The 13,054-nt window shown below is 38.2% G+C and overlaps 1 protein-coding gene across 4 annotated transcripts in view; it reads left to right on the forward strand.

The window, feature by feature from the left end:
- The window catches only part of GPBP1L1 (GC-rich promoter binding protein 1 like 1), a 46,646-nt gene that overhangs the window by 28,651 nt on the left and 4,941 nt on the right, over nt 1-13,054 (forward strand). For 3 of the 4 annotated variants that reach the window (XM_036350200.1, XM_036350199.1, XM_036350201.1), the window contains 3 exons: nt 6,553-6,625; nt 7,821-8,014; nt 12,339-12,479. In XM_036350200.1, the coding sequence (XP_036206093.1) occupies nt 6,553-6,625; nt 7,821-8,014; nt 12,339-12,479 (408 nt within the window). The remainder of the gene's footprint in view (nt 1-6,552; nt 6,626-7,820; nt 8,015-12,338; nt 12,480-13,054) is intronic. The other variant, XM_036350202.1, reaches the window with a different exon arrangement.

Below are 13,054 nucleotides of genomic sequence, written 5' to 3' on the forward strand. Positions count from 1 at the left end.
ACTACCACAGGGTTCTATCATTGTTCATACTAACCAGCAATATTCCCTTTCAAAACAAAGCCCCCAAGGACAAATCTTTTGGAAATAGAATCCAGATTGAACTGCAGAGTCCATCCGGTGTGGCTCATCCACCTATGAACTAGCAGGTCACAGTTTGATTCCTGGTCTGATTACTTGCCCTGATGCAGGCTTGAACCCAGTAGGGGACGTGCAGAAGACAGGGGATCAATTATTTCTCTCATCATTGATGTTTCCCTTTCCTTCTCTGAAATCAATAAAAAAAACATATTTTTTTATAAAGAACAAATAGAGAAGAAAGACAAGGTTCAGATAAAAGGGGGAAAGTGGGGCAGGGGAACTGCCAGGACATCAAAGAAAGTGAACCATCATTTCTTTTTTTTTTTTCTTTTTTTTTAATATATTTTATTGATTTTTTACAGAGAGGAAGGGAGAGAGACAGAGAGTTAGAAACATCGATGAAAGAGAAACATCGATCAGCTGCCTCCTGCACATCCCCCACCGGGGATATGCCCACAACCCAGGTACATGCCCCTGACCGGAATCGAACCCGGGACCCTTCAGTCCACAGGCCGACGCTCTATCCACTGAGCCAAACCGGTTTTGGCCATCATTTCTTTTTTGATCCTCTATGAAAATAACAGGAGAGCTCTAAAGTATGATGTTTTTAAAAGGAGCTATTTTGGCCCACATTCCCAAAAATGATAACATACAAATTAACAAATTAAGGAGAAACAAATAGATTAAAAGTTAGAATTGAGAAAAAAATGATACAGAAGTTGTGGCGGGAAAGGCTCCAATCCTATGTAATAAAAGGCTAATATTCAAATCAATGGAACTGCAGAACAACCGGTTGATATGACGCGTACTGACCACCAGGGGGCAGACACTCAACTCAGGCGCTGCCCCTGGTGGTCAGTGCACTCCCACAGGGAGCACTGCTCAGCCAGAAGCCCTGAGCTGGGCTCACCACCCCCACAGCAGAGCTAAGGATATCCAACTGATGGCTTAGGCCAGTGGTTGGCAAACTGCAGCTCGCGAGCCACATGCAGCTCTTTGGCCCCTTTAGTGTGGCTCTTCCACAAAATAACGACATCTGCACATGGGCCACGAAGTTTCAATCACACTGTACACGCGTGCCCGCACGTGGTATTTTGTGGAAGAGCCGCACTCAAGGGGCCAAAGAGCTGCATGTGGCTCGCGAGCCGCAGTTTGCTTACCACTGGCTTAGGCCCATTCCGAGGCCTCCCAGACTGCAAGAGGGCACTGGCTAGGCTGAGGGACCCCTCCGCCCCCAAGTGCATGAATTTTGCGTACCGGGCCTCTAGTATATGTATAATAGGATCCTTACCCTCCACTCCACAAAAAATAACTCAAAGGAATGGTTTAAATAATAAAAAGTGTAATTCAGGAATAATTTATATTACAATAAGATTTGTAGCTACAAATTGAAAGGATAACCAGAACAGCCAACACCTGATAGTGATAAAATACTATACTCAAACAATAAAAAAAAAAGTCCTTTGGTCATCAGGGCATAAAGACCAAGTGACTCATAAAAGAAAGAAAATCAGACACTTTGACAACAAACCTTTATAACAAATCAGTGTAGTAACAGTTGCAGTATTCAATAAAAGAAAACGTGAGCCAAGGGTTTTATGCTATGTCAAACTTCCCTTCAGTTATAAAGGTTAAGTATCAATGTATAGAAATTCAGAATACTGTTCCTAAGGCTTTTCCTGAGGAAAGTACTAGACAACAAGCTTCAGACAACCAAACTGACCAGAAAGACAGCAAGCAAGCAACAAAAGGAATGGTGGTAAATATTAAGTATATGCTTAATTGTAGAACTAAGACTAAGTGAGAGTTAAAATAAAGTATTGGCATGTAATAGCTATAGCTCTGTCAGTCTATTTACAGCATAACTATTTTAATGAGAGAATGGGGAAAATGTACAAAAAATTAACATTTTAATCATACTGGTGGTATAATATTGATATTGTTTTTCTCAGATTATTGTAATATGGAATAAAGCTATTGAATATGATATTCTATACCTGTATCCTTGAAAGTCAGGATTCTTGGTGTAGAAGAAAGGAAATACAGATATAAGAAATGTTCAGTAAAACCCCAAGGTACTCAATTTGAATTAGAAATATCAATAAGAAGTGTTTTATCTTTGAAAATGTGTCCTATACATACACACCTGCCCCACTGAAAAGATCTGCTCTCTCCACTGAAAAGATCTAAAAACAACAATCAATCCCACAGCAATGAGCATTCCTAATGCTCAGATTGTGGTCTTGAAATACCATTACTGGAAAGAGCATGTATTATAAGATAAGCTTGGGATTTTTTGTCATACTAAGTAGCAAAGAAGAAAAGACTACTAGAGTTGTAGCAAAAGAATTCAGAAGCCAAATTAGAGGTTCCCACTGGCCAAACATGGGGTAGTTCATGTATCAATTGAGGTTAATAACTGCAAGGGTTTAGTCACAAACTGTAATTAAATCTGTGAGTTCACAGTAATATTTCATCTTAGAAACTAGCATGCATTTTATCTTTTCCATATGAATCATACCAGTGAGTCACCAAATAGAGTAAGTTCCTTTTAATGGAAGTATAATAGCTAATAAGGAAGGAGTGAAAAAATTAGAAGGTCATTGTTTTGCAGCTTGTGAGTTAATAGTTTTAGGCTATAGGCAATCAATGCATGCCACCATCTCACAAAGAAGCACAACCAGATGTATGTGTCTCCTAAAAGAAAAACAACATCAGTAAGAAGTTGCCTTGCCAAAATAAAGAGGCAGGGAGGAGATTCTGTAACCTCTAGAACCAATTACCAATTTATAGAAAATACAGAGGGCCCTAACCGGTTTGGCTCAGCGGATAGAGCGTCAGCCTGCGGACTGAAGGGTCCCAGGTTCGATTCTGGTCAAGGGCATGTACCTTGGTTTCGGGCACATCCCCAGTGGGGGGTGTGCAGGAGGCAGCTGATCGATGTTTCTCTCTCATCGATGTTTCTGACTCTCTATCCCTCTCCCCTCCTCTCTGTAAAAAATCAATAAAATATATTTTAAAAAAAGAAAAGAAAATACAGAGGTGTAAGATTTTTTAAAGTAATCTGTAGATGAAGAGAGTTTGAAGTTTTTTGTAGACAAACTATAGTTTTGAGGGATACACAAAAGCAAAGAGACGGTTAAAACACATAGTGCCAAGAAGGTGAGCAAGCATATTAAGAACAGTATGCCATATATGCCAGGTCCCTTGAAACAGCAAGGATGGACCGGCTCCCGGCAGCCCACGACATGTGGTGATAGGAGGGACTGTGGACAAAAACGGGCCACATACTAACCCAGGCTCAGGGGAGGCCCGGGTGGCAGCCTTACAAACTCAGAGACCTAAAGTAACCGCATAGGATGGTCTGAAATTACAACTTTAACTAAAAGAAGTTTATGGTGGGTAGTTCCTCTCACCAGTGTTTCCATCTCTCTATCCTCCCTCTCTCTATAACCAATAAAAACATTTAAAAAATAAAATAAGATGCAAAACTGCCATCGTCTGGAGCATTTTCTTAATCAGTTGAGATGTGCTTCCCAGCAATTATCATTTTGGGTCAAGTAAACGCATAAAGATTATCTGCAGGCTTGACTCTTTCTTACCTATCACAGCCCGAGCCAGTTTGGTTAGTGGATAGAGTGTTGGCCTGAGGACTGAAGGGTCCTGGGTTCAATTCCATTCAGAGACACATGCTGTGTTGTGGGCCGGATCCCCAGTAAGGAGCATGCAGAAGGCCGCCAATCAATGATTCTCTCTCATCATTGATGTTCCTATGTCTCCCTCTCCCTTTCTCTCTGAAATCAATAAAAAAATAATTATTTAAAATATATAAAAAAAGAGAAAAAAAAGCAAAGAGGCGATTGCTGTAAATCAGGAAAGAAGGATTTTCTATTTTTGTTTTTGAATGAGGCTTATAAAATGTTTACAAGAATTTGGCCTATTTGTTTTATGAAGTTATTTTACATTTTTAAAAATCAGTGAAAAGAGAGCAAAGCTATCACATAAATAGGGGCAGTATTTCTGAAAATTCTAGAAAGAATGTGACTAAAAATGCAGGTATCTGACTGGGCAAAGGTAATGGTCACCTTAACGAGAAAGGTGTCTTACGACTGGCAGACAAAGCAGGCAACTCCATAGAATTTATTACAGGGTCATTTACATAATAAAGATTGGGTTGAAGACCTAGGAACTCTGCAGATTATTCTCCTCTATGGTATACTTTTTAAAAAAAAAAAATTTTTTTTTAATATATTTTATTGATTTTTTTTACAGAGAGGAAGGGAGAGGGATAGAGAGTTAGAAACATCGATGAGAGAGAAACATCGATCAGCTGCCTCCTGCACACCCCCTACTGGGGATGTGCCCGCAACCAAGGTACATGTCCTTGACCGCAATGGAACCTGGGACCCTTAGTCCACAGGCCTACGCTCTATCCACTGAGCCAAACCGGTTAGAGCTGGTATACTTTTTTGATAGTGTTACTTGGGTACTAATAATTGATAAGACAAAGGGACAAAAATGCAGTAGCGCCTGGGGCTGTACTTCCTGGTGGTCTTGTGATAGAGTATTGTTTATCATTGCTACTATCAGTAGTTTAATATTTATCTCAGTTGTCATGCCATTTTGGCTATTAACTATATTTATAGCTTCATTTTAAGGAACACAGATAATTGGAAGGCTTTGATATGCTTGCTAAGAACAGTGAGCTTAAATATCACATGCTCTCATTTGTGGAATATAAACAACATCATAAACTGATGAACAAAAATAGATACAGAGACAAAAAAGCATCGAACATACTGTCAAACTTCAGCAGGAAGGCATGGGGGGGGGCGGTGGTAAGAGATCAACCAAAGGGCTTGTATGCATGCATATAAGCATAACTAATGGACACAGACACTAGAGGGGTGAGGGCATGTGCCAGGGAGTGGGGGAGTGGGGGGCGGTCAATGAGGGGAAAAAGGAGACATATGTACAACTATTTGTAATACTTTAAACAATAAAAAAAAAAAGATTCAAAAAAGAACAATTAGGTTGGTCAAAGCATGAAACTTAAAAAATCGAATGAAATTGAGACACAGAGATGGAGTTGGTGTTTTTCACACCTACATCTATAAAACTAGGCCTATTAAAACATGATATTCTAAAAAAAATCATACTCTGTCACTGATTTATCCACTCATATAGTGAGTTGGTGTTTGTATCTGCTTATTCTATAGTAATGATTCTCACCTTGACAGGTAGAAAATACATACCTGCTAGGGCCCTACTCCTAGAGATTTTTATTGAGGAGCTCTGTAGTGGAGTCTGGGCATCTTTCTATTTGTTTAATTATCCATGGTCAATTGTGCCGAAAAGACATTTCTTATTCTATTACCAGATTTTAAAGTTTAGGCTTGGACACCAGTGTCATTCTCAAGTCCAGTCTATTGCTCTTTAGCACTTCTCCATCCTTTTCCTCATCTTCCTTTACTTCTGTTGCCTTCATTATTCTCCTGGACTATGAAATCAGTCTTCTAATGGTCTCCTAGTTAATGTTTAAACCCCTCAAATACATCCTTCAAGCTGTTATCAGACCATGTAAACTAATGATTGGATCATGGTTAACTCTGTTTATGAAAAAGGGGTCATTACCTATAGAAATAAAAGTCAGTCTCTGAGAAATACTCCACAATCTGGCTCTTGCCTACTTTGCCAAACGTCTCTTTCCTCACAAAAGGGTCCCCTCTTTCCCTAGCACTAATCATGTTGAACTATTTGCAGGTTGCTGAATATTCTATTCTTTTTCATGCTTTCCTGTCTTAGCGTTCACTGAGCATTCTGTTCTTTAGAATCGCTCATATTCCAGCTTTGGAAATCATCTTTAAGGATTCTTAGTCATCTCCCAATGAAAACTTTTCTAAGAGCACTTCTCTTTCACGTGAAATTGGCTATTCTTAGTATTCCTTCTTTAATATGGATATTTTCATATCCCCTATAACCTTTTATTTATCTTCAAGTTTATCTTTATAGTGAAACTAACCCTTGTGGGGACAAGGACTCTTTTTAATAGGCTTAATTACCTTTGTATTACTATTGCAGTCCCTGGCACATGGTTTGCTTCTGTCCTAAAGCAATCTAAGAAATGCTAGAATTACTACACATCTCACTGACAGATTGTCCTTAAATCTGAGAAAAGTGATTCACATTCTTATTCATTCAGCTTTCTGTGGAAAGAAAACTTGAACATTTAGTCTGTTTTGTTTTGTTTTTTACTCCTCTTTTTAAAGGAAATGAAACCCAAAAGAGCCTAAGATTAATATAAGACCTATCTATTTTGTATTTCAACATCATTTATCTGTTAGTTATTTCTGAATACAGCATTAAGTAAATGCTGCTGATATTATTTGATAGGTTCCATGGTGGTACTACTTTGCAAAAGGTGCCAAAATGATTAGCTTTCTGTATCAACCATTAATATCCCTTTTTTCCTAGCCTTCTTTGAATCCAGAAGCTGGCAAACAGAATCAGCCATGCAGACCTATTGGGACCCCTTCTGGAGTGTGGGGTAGGTAGATTTTGCCATTTTAAAGGCACAACTTTAAATTTTTCATATCAGGGAGAGGAGCAAAAATTCTTTATCTCTCGTTTTGTTTCTTTATCTTGTTTCTCATCTCATCTATTTGCACATAGTAACTAACACCTATTAACTCCTACTTTGCCCCCCAAAATATCATTGAAATGTAATGAGTTAGAATACAGATTGTTGAGAACTTAAAGAGCCCTGAACTTAAAGCATTTTTTTTTCTATTTTTGAAAGCAGATTTTAAGCAAAGGGAGAATAATATATAAAGCTTATAAGAAGTAATTTTTAATTAACATTGCTAATTTGCTTATTACAATTAAATTGAGTTATATGTGTTATCGGTGTCTCCTAAATATTTGGTAGGCATATATAACAATGTATTCTAAGCATTCTTCCACATTACTGAATAGTCTTCCAAAGTGTTATTTGAAAGGCTATATAATACCACATCCTATAGACCATTTTATTCAAGTTCCAGTTGCTGAGTTTTTTGTTTTGTCTTGGCAATTACAAAGGATGCTTATTATATACGGAAAGGAGAAAATACATAAATACATACATATATATATGGGAATAACTAGCCTTATAAAAAATTAACAGACAAATCAGTGTATTTCAAACCAAACATGATGTGGCATTAGGGTATTTGGCATTTACAAACTGTACTCTCCTAGTCCCTACATTAGACATGTTCAGTAGTCAGGCATCATATTGGGAAGGCCTTATCTAAATACTGGGTTTGGACCTTGAGTTTTAGGATTAAGGATGGTTGCTGTCACATTTCCCCTTTGTCGATGGTATATGGCAGCTTCCCCAGTTTCCTGATCTCCATTCCCATGCTGACAGGAGCTGCCACCCTTGGATATATTCTTGTTTGCTCTGTGCCTGAGTGATACACCATATACTAGAAATGTTATGCCCCTGAAAGACTACTAACATCTTTGGGCTTTCTGGTTGATTTATCACTTTAGAATCAGGTGCTTAATATACTGTCTTTTTTTCTACAATTCCTAAGTAGTATTGCTTTTGAGGGTATCTGTTAAGTACACATCAGGAATGTTTGTCCCTCAGTCTCAATTGTCAATTCTTTGTTGATTGTGAGATCTTCATATAAACTGTGCTTCCTGTTAACTAATATCTTTACATTCTTTTGTTTCTCCACTATTTTATTTCACAGAAAACCCACCTGGTGCCAAACAAACCTCCAAAATGCTAGTTATCAAAAAAGTTTCCAAAGAAGATCCTGCTGCTGCCTTCTCTGCTGCATTCACCTCACCAGGATCTCACTATGCAAATGGGAACAAATCATCCAACATGGTTCCAAGTGTCTATAAGAACCTGGTTCCTAAGCCTGCACCACCTCCTTCCAAGGTATGATTTGGAATCCATGTAAGAACTTTACAGAGCAGAAGTTTGGGGATAAATCCGGGGGGTGGGGGAGGAAATAGTAAATTTATATTTTTCTGTTGAATCATTCACCAAATATTCAGAACTTGTTATATATGTATGTTTTTGTATTCTGTCTCCAAACTCTACTGCTGATGACTGGATTTTAGTAGGCCTCTCATTCTTTAGCTTCATCTCATAAACCTTTTTTTGTTTTTTGTTTTTTTAAGTCAATGATTTTTTTAAATCTTTATTAATTGCAGAGAGGAAGGGAGAGGGAGAGAGAGAGATAGAAACATCAATGATGAGAGAGAATCATTGATCAGCTGCCTCCTGCACGCCCCACACTGGGGTTTAAGCCTACTACCCAGGCATGTGCCCTGACCGGGAATCAAACTATGACCTTCTGGTTCATAGATCAACACTCAACCACTGAGCCACACTGGCCAGGCAAACCTGCTTTTTCTGATTTGCTCTTTCCATTAATACACTAACATACATCTGATCATTTAGCTGAGTATCTCGACTGCTGCTTTCCTCTTCCTCTTGATTCATTCCCCTATACCAAAAAATTATAAAGTCCCTGTCAGTTACTACTTTTCTAATGTCTTATGCCCTTGTCATCTCATCTTTATTATTGTATATACATCTATTTCCTCATTTTTCTATTCATCTTCCACAGAACTGCCAGAATGATCATCCTTGAATATGTCATGTCCTTTTCCTAAATCCCTTCAGTGGTCCCAAACCATCTATATAGTAGGGGCTGGTAAACTTTTCTGTAGAGGATCATATAATAAATAGTTTAGGCTTTGCTGGTCACATATGATAGATACATGGACTTTGTTTAGCCCATGGGTCATAGCTTGCCAACCCTATCAAAGATATCTGGGTAGGTGAATTTAAGATAGCAATGAGGGTTGTCAGCACTTGTCAATTGTTGATGAGAGATTGAGGAAAATAACAAAGAACATTTTTAACCTTAGCAGTTTGAAAGTTTTTGGTAATCTTTGAGTTGAGGTTTTAGGAAAGTAGCATAGGTCTGAAAGAACAATTCAGGAGATTCTGGAATTATGTAGGTTGAAGTGGAGATAGTGGCACATTTGAGACTTGACAGTAAAAAGAAATAGAATATAAGTGTAGGTGAAGTTAAGTGATAGGATGAAGAAAATCTTTAGGAAGAAGCCTGTGAAGACACCTGGAAATGTACTTGAAAGAGGTCATTAAAGGATTATGGTCCAACAAGAAATAACAAGAATAAAACTTACAAGTGGAATTATTTTTTAAAAGGGTTTAAGATACTTGTTCCTCTGATGTGGAATGAAAAGAGTGTGAATTCAAGTCAAGAGAGGAACTACTATTAAGAAATAATAGCATAGAAATTAATAGAAGGGCTTTGGAGTAGATTCCACTTCATGCCTTCTTTGTGATATGACCTTGGACAAGTTTCTTAGTTCTAAGTTTCCATTTCATCATCTATAAAGCGGAAGTAATGATACCAGGGACCCCACTGGTGCACGAATTCATGAACTGGACCTCTAGTTTAAAATAAAGTAACATTTATGGAAACTCTTCATAAACTCTTAAGGAAAGGGACATAAGGTGCTGCCATGTTGACAGTAATAGCTAGCATTTATTAGTACTTACTATATGCTAATTTTAAGTACTTCACAAAATTTTCTCATTCCCCAAAAAAACCCTTAAAAGACTGGTATCATTTCTTGTAGGAGTGCTTAGCACACTTTAATGCACAAACGAATAATCTAAGGATCTGTTTAAAATGCAGATAAAGGATGAATGGGGTAGGGTTTGAGCTTCCATATTTCTAAAAGTTCCCAGGTGATGACAATGAGAGGGAAACAGAGTTCTGAGTAGCAAAGTCTTTTAGCCTATATTTTTGCTTTATAGGACACAATTGGTACTTATGATTTAATATATACCACCAGGATAGAAGCTCCATGAGGTTTGTAGAGATTCCACTGATCTTGTCCATCACTGTAAACTCTAAGGTCTGGCAGTATTTTACTCAGAGCAAGAATTCAAGCATTTACTGAATAAATTCAAATTTGGCTTCTTGGCTGTGGCCAGAGTACCAGAGGAAACTCACAGGGCTAACATCACAAGCCCTGTTGTGTAGGACTAAATTGAAGATAGATTGAAAATAGGAAAACTGATGTAAAGGCTGCTGCTGTTGTCCTTGTAAAAGGCAGTGAAGCTTGAACAGAAAATGTAAAAGTAGGCAAAGAAAGGAGGTGGTGGTGGCACATAATGGGAAGCAGATTAAACAGGAAAAAAACAGAGAACACTTAAGTATTCTTCCCTGAGAAACTGGAATAACTGTGGAACTATTTCACTGGAGTTAGATAAGTGAGAAAGATCAGTTTCAGGAAAAGTTGGAAAGAGTGGTTCTGGGTACCTTGAATATAAGATGTTAGAGGAAGGAAGAGGTGAAATGACTAGTAGGCAGAAGGGGATTTATCTATTCATTTTTCTCTAGATGTTCAACAAACCATTAGAGAGAACGAGATTGAAGATACAAGGGAGAAATAATTGACAAATTCTCAAAGGAAAAAGAACAAACACATGCAGAATGGTAGAAAGGATGAAGCTATCAAAGGAACTTGAGGTGCAAAGGAAGTAATTAGGGAAAGTTTGGATTTAGTGATTTCTATTTTTCAGTCCAGTAGAAAGCACAAAATCATTTGAGGTGGAGAATTGGGCTTGATTTGTAGTTTGGAGGAAAAGACAGCACATTTTTTAAAAGAAAACAGTGGTCAGTATGTGGTTAACTTTAGAGTATTTCCATATATAATTCCTCTAATAAAAAGATGTGGGGCATAATTGTTTTCTCCGGTGAGCAGCACAGTGTTTGAGTAATGGAAGATGAAGATCAAGTTGGGCGGAGATATAGGTAGCCTTTTGCATATAACGCTGCCTGTTAAACCTTCCGTACTACTATGACAGAAACCTTCCATGTTTCTATGATCTGTGTATATTTAGCCTGTCATAAGCAGCCGTCTTTAGATTTTTCAGCAAGAAAAACAATCTTGCCGAAGCCGGTTTGGCTCAGTGGATAGAGCGTCGGCCTGCGGACTGAAGGGTCCCGGGTTCGATTCCGGTAAAGGGCATGTACCTTGGTTGCTGGCACATCCCTAGTGGGAGATGTGCAGGAGGCAGCTGATCGATGTTTCTAACTCTCTGTCTCTCTCCCTTCCTCTCTGTAAAAAATCAATAAAATATATTTAAAAAGAAAAGAAAAACAATCTTTTCTCTGTCTTTTATCTGCTTGCATGTTCTTTTGGAGTCATTGTGAAAAAAGTTACCACATACTACTTGAGTAATCTTGAACGAATTGTATAACTTTCTTAACCTCAGTGTCATTCTCTGTAAAAAGTGAACATCATAATTATGCCTGATTGAATTAAGAATTAAATAAAACAGCATGATGAGCATCTGATACATGGTAGATAATAAGTTAGTTCCTTTCCTAAAGTCTATAGTATCCTCTTTAATACCAAGAAAGAATTCTTTTTACTCAGACCCTTTCTTTGTTGTGAATGTCTCTCGGTTTTCATTGTTTCTTTCTGGAGAAAGGTTGTTTTCACTTGTTTCAGTCTCATTCCATCAGCATGCTTTGTCTTCCCTATTCTCTTCAGATAGTATAATTGACTCTGTATTCCAGCTATGCTGTCATCATAGTTGGGGCCAGGGCCAGAGTGACAGAATATGCCCAGACCCCACAAGGCTGGGCAAAAGGAGGGCCTCTGGACTAAGCAGGAATGTCCAGCCATTTATATTGCCCAACCTGGACTGGAACTAGCCATTGAAGTTTCTGGAAAACAGTATTTTTCTGGTATGCTTTTTTTTAGGGTATCAGGATTACATTTAGGTTAACACACCATAAAAGAATACATTTTGGTGTCACATAATTTTGGAAAATGTTGTATATTATATCTGCTTCTCAAATTCACATGTACAGTTAGATGCTTTGAGAAATAGCACAGTAAAGAAACCTATTGCACTCTATTCACTCCAGCATGTTCCAGGCTTGTTGAACTAGAGTTTTTTGTTGTTGTTGTTGTTTTTGTTGTTGTTGTTTTGAAAAATACTTATTAATATCCATGGATCTTTTGGTTCCCATCTGCCTTTTTATTTCAAGTGCCTAAGAGGTTGCATTCTTCCCAAACATGTTGAAACGGGTTTGCTCTGGAAAATAATGTTCCCATGTAACATTTCACTCTTTGCCTTGTGATCTTACAGGCTGAGCTGTCTGCATGCTTGTTCTGATTTCTTCTTTCTTCCCATGTAGCCCAGTGCATGGAAAGCTAACAGAATGGAACACAAATCAGGATCCCTTTCCTCTAGCCGGGAGTCTGCTTTTACCAGTCCAATCTCTGTTACCAAACCAGTAGTACTGGCTGGTGGTGCAGTTTTAAGCTCTCCCAAAGAGGTGAGTGAAGATAAAGCAGAGGCCTTTGCTAAAGTTGCCATTTCCCATTTACTTTACTGACGTACTCAGTGTGACACATACAGCTCTAACTCGATTTCCTTTGTATCTCTGCTTAGCTCAAAGTTTTTTGTTTACTAGTGATTCCTGTTAGCATTGCAAAGATGGGCAGTAGCTGAGTGGGGTAGTTGTTTTGGAATAGACAAGGTTCAGCCTGTGTTAAAACTGACATTATGCTGGTGTCTGTAGAAAAATCAAAGAGGTGCTATGTAAGCCATCTAATCTTATTTAATTTTTTAAATTTTTTCATTGATTTTAGAGGAAGGGAGAGAGAAACATCAATGATGAGAATTAGTGATGGGCTGCCTCCTGTATGCCCCTTACTAGAGATCGAGCCAGCAACCCGGGCATGTGCCCTGACCAGGAATCGAACTATGACCTCTTGGTTCATGGGTCCACACTCAACCACTGAGCCACACTGGCTGGGCAGGCCATCCAGTTTTAACTGTAAAAAACAGCAAAGCTAAAGTACGCTTAAATGAAAAGGATAGTTAGTTTGTTAGTTAGCTTGTCTGTTT

This window comes from Myotis myotis, unplaced genomic scaffold (assembly GCF_014108235.1).
Source record: "Myotis myotis isolate mMyoMyo1 unplaced genomic scaffold, mMyoMyo1.p scaffold_m19_p_2, whole genome shotgun sequence".
Lineage (NCBI taxonomy): Eukaryota > Metazoa > Chordata > Mammalia > Chiroptera > Vespertilionidae > Myotis > Myotis myotis.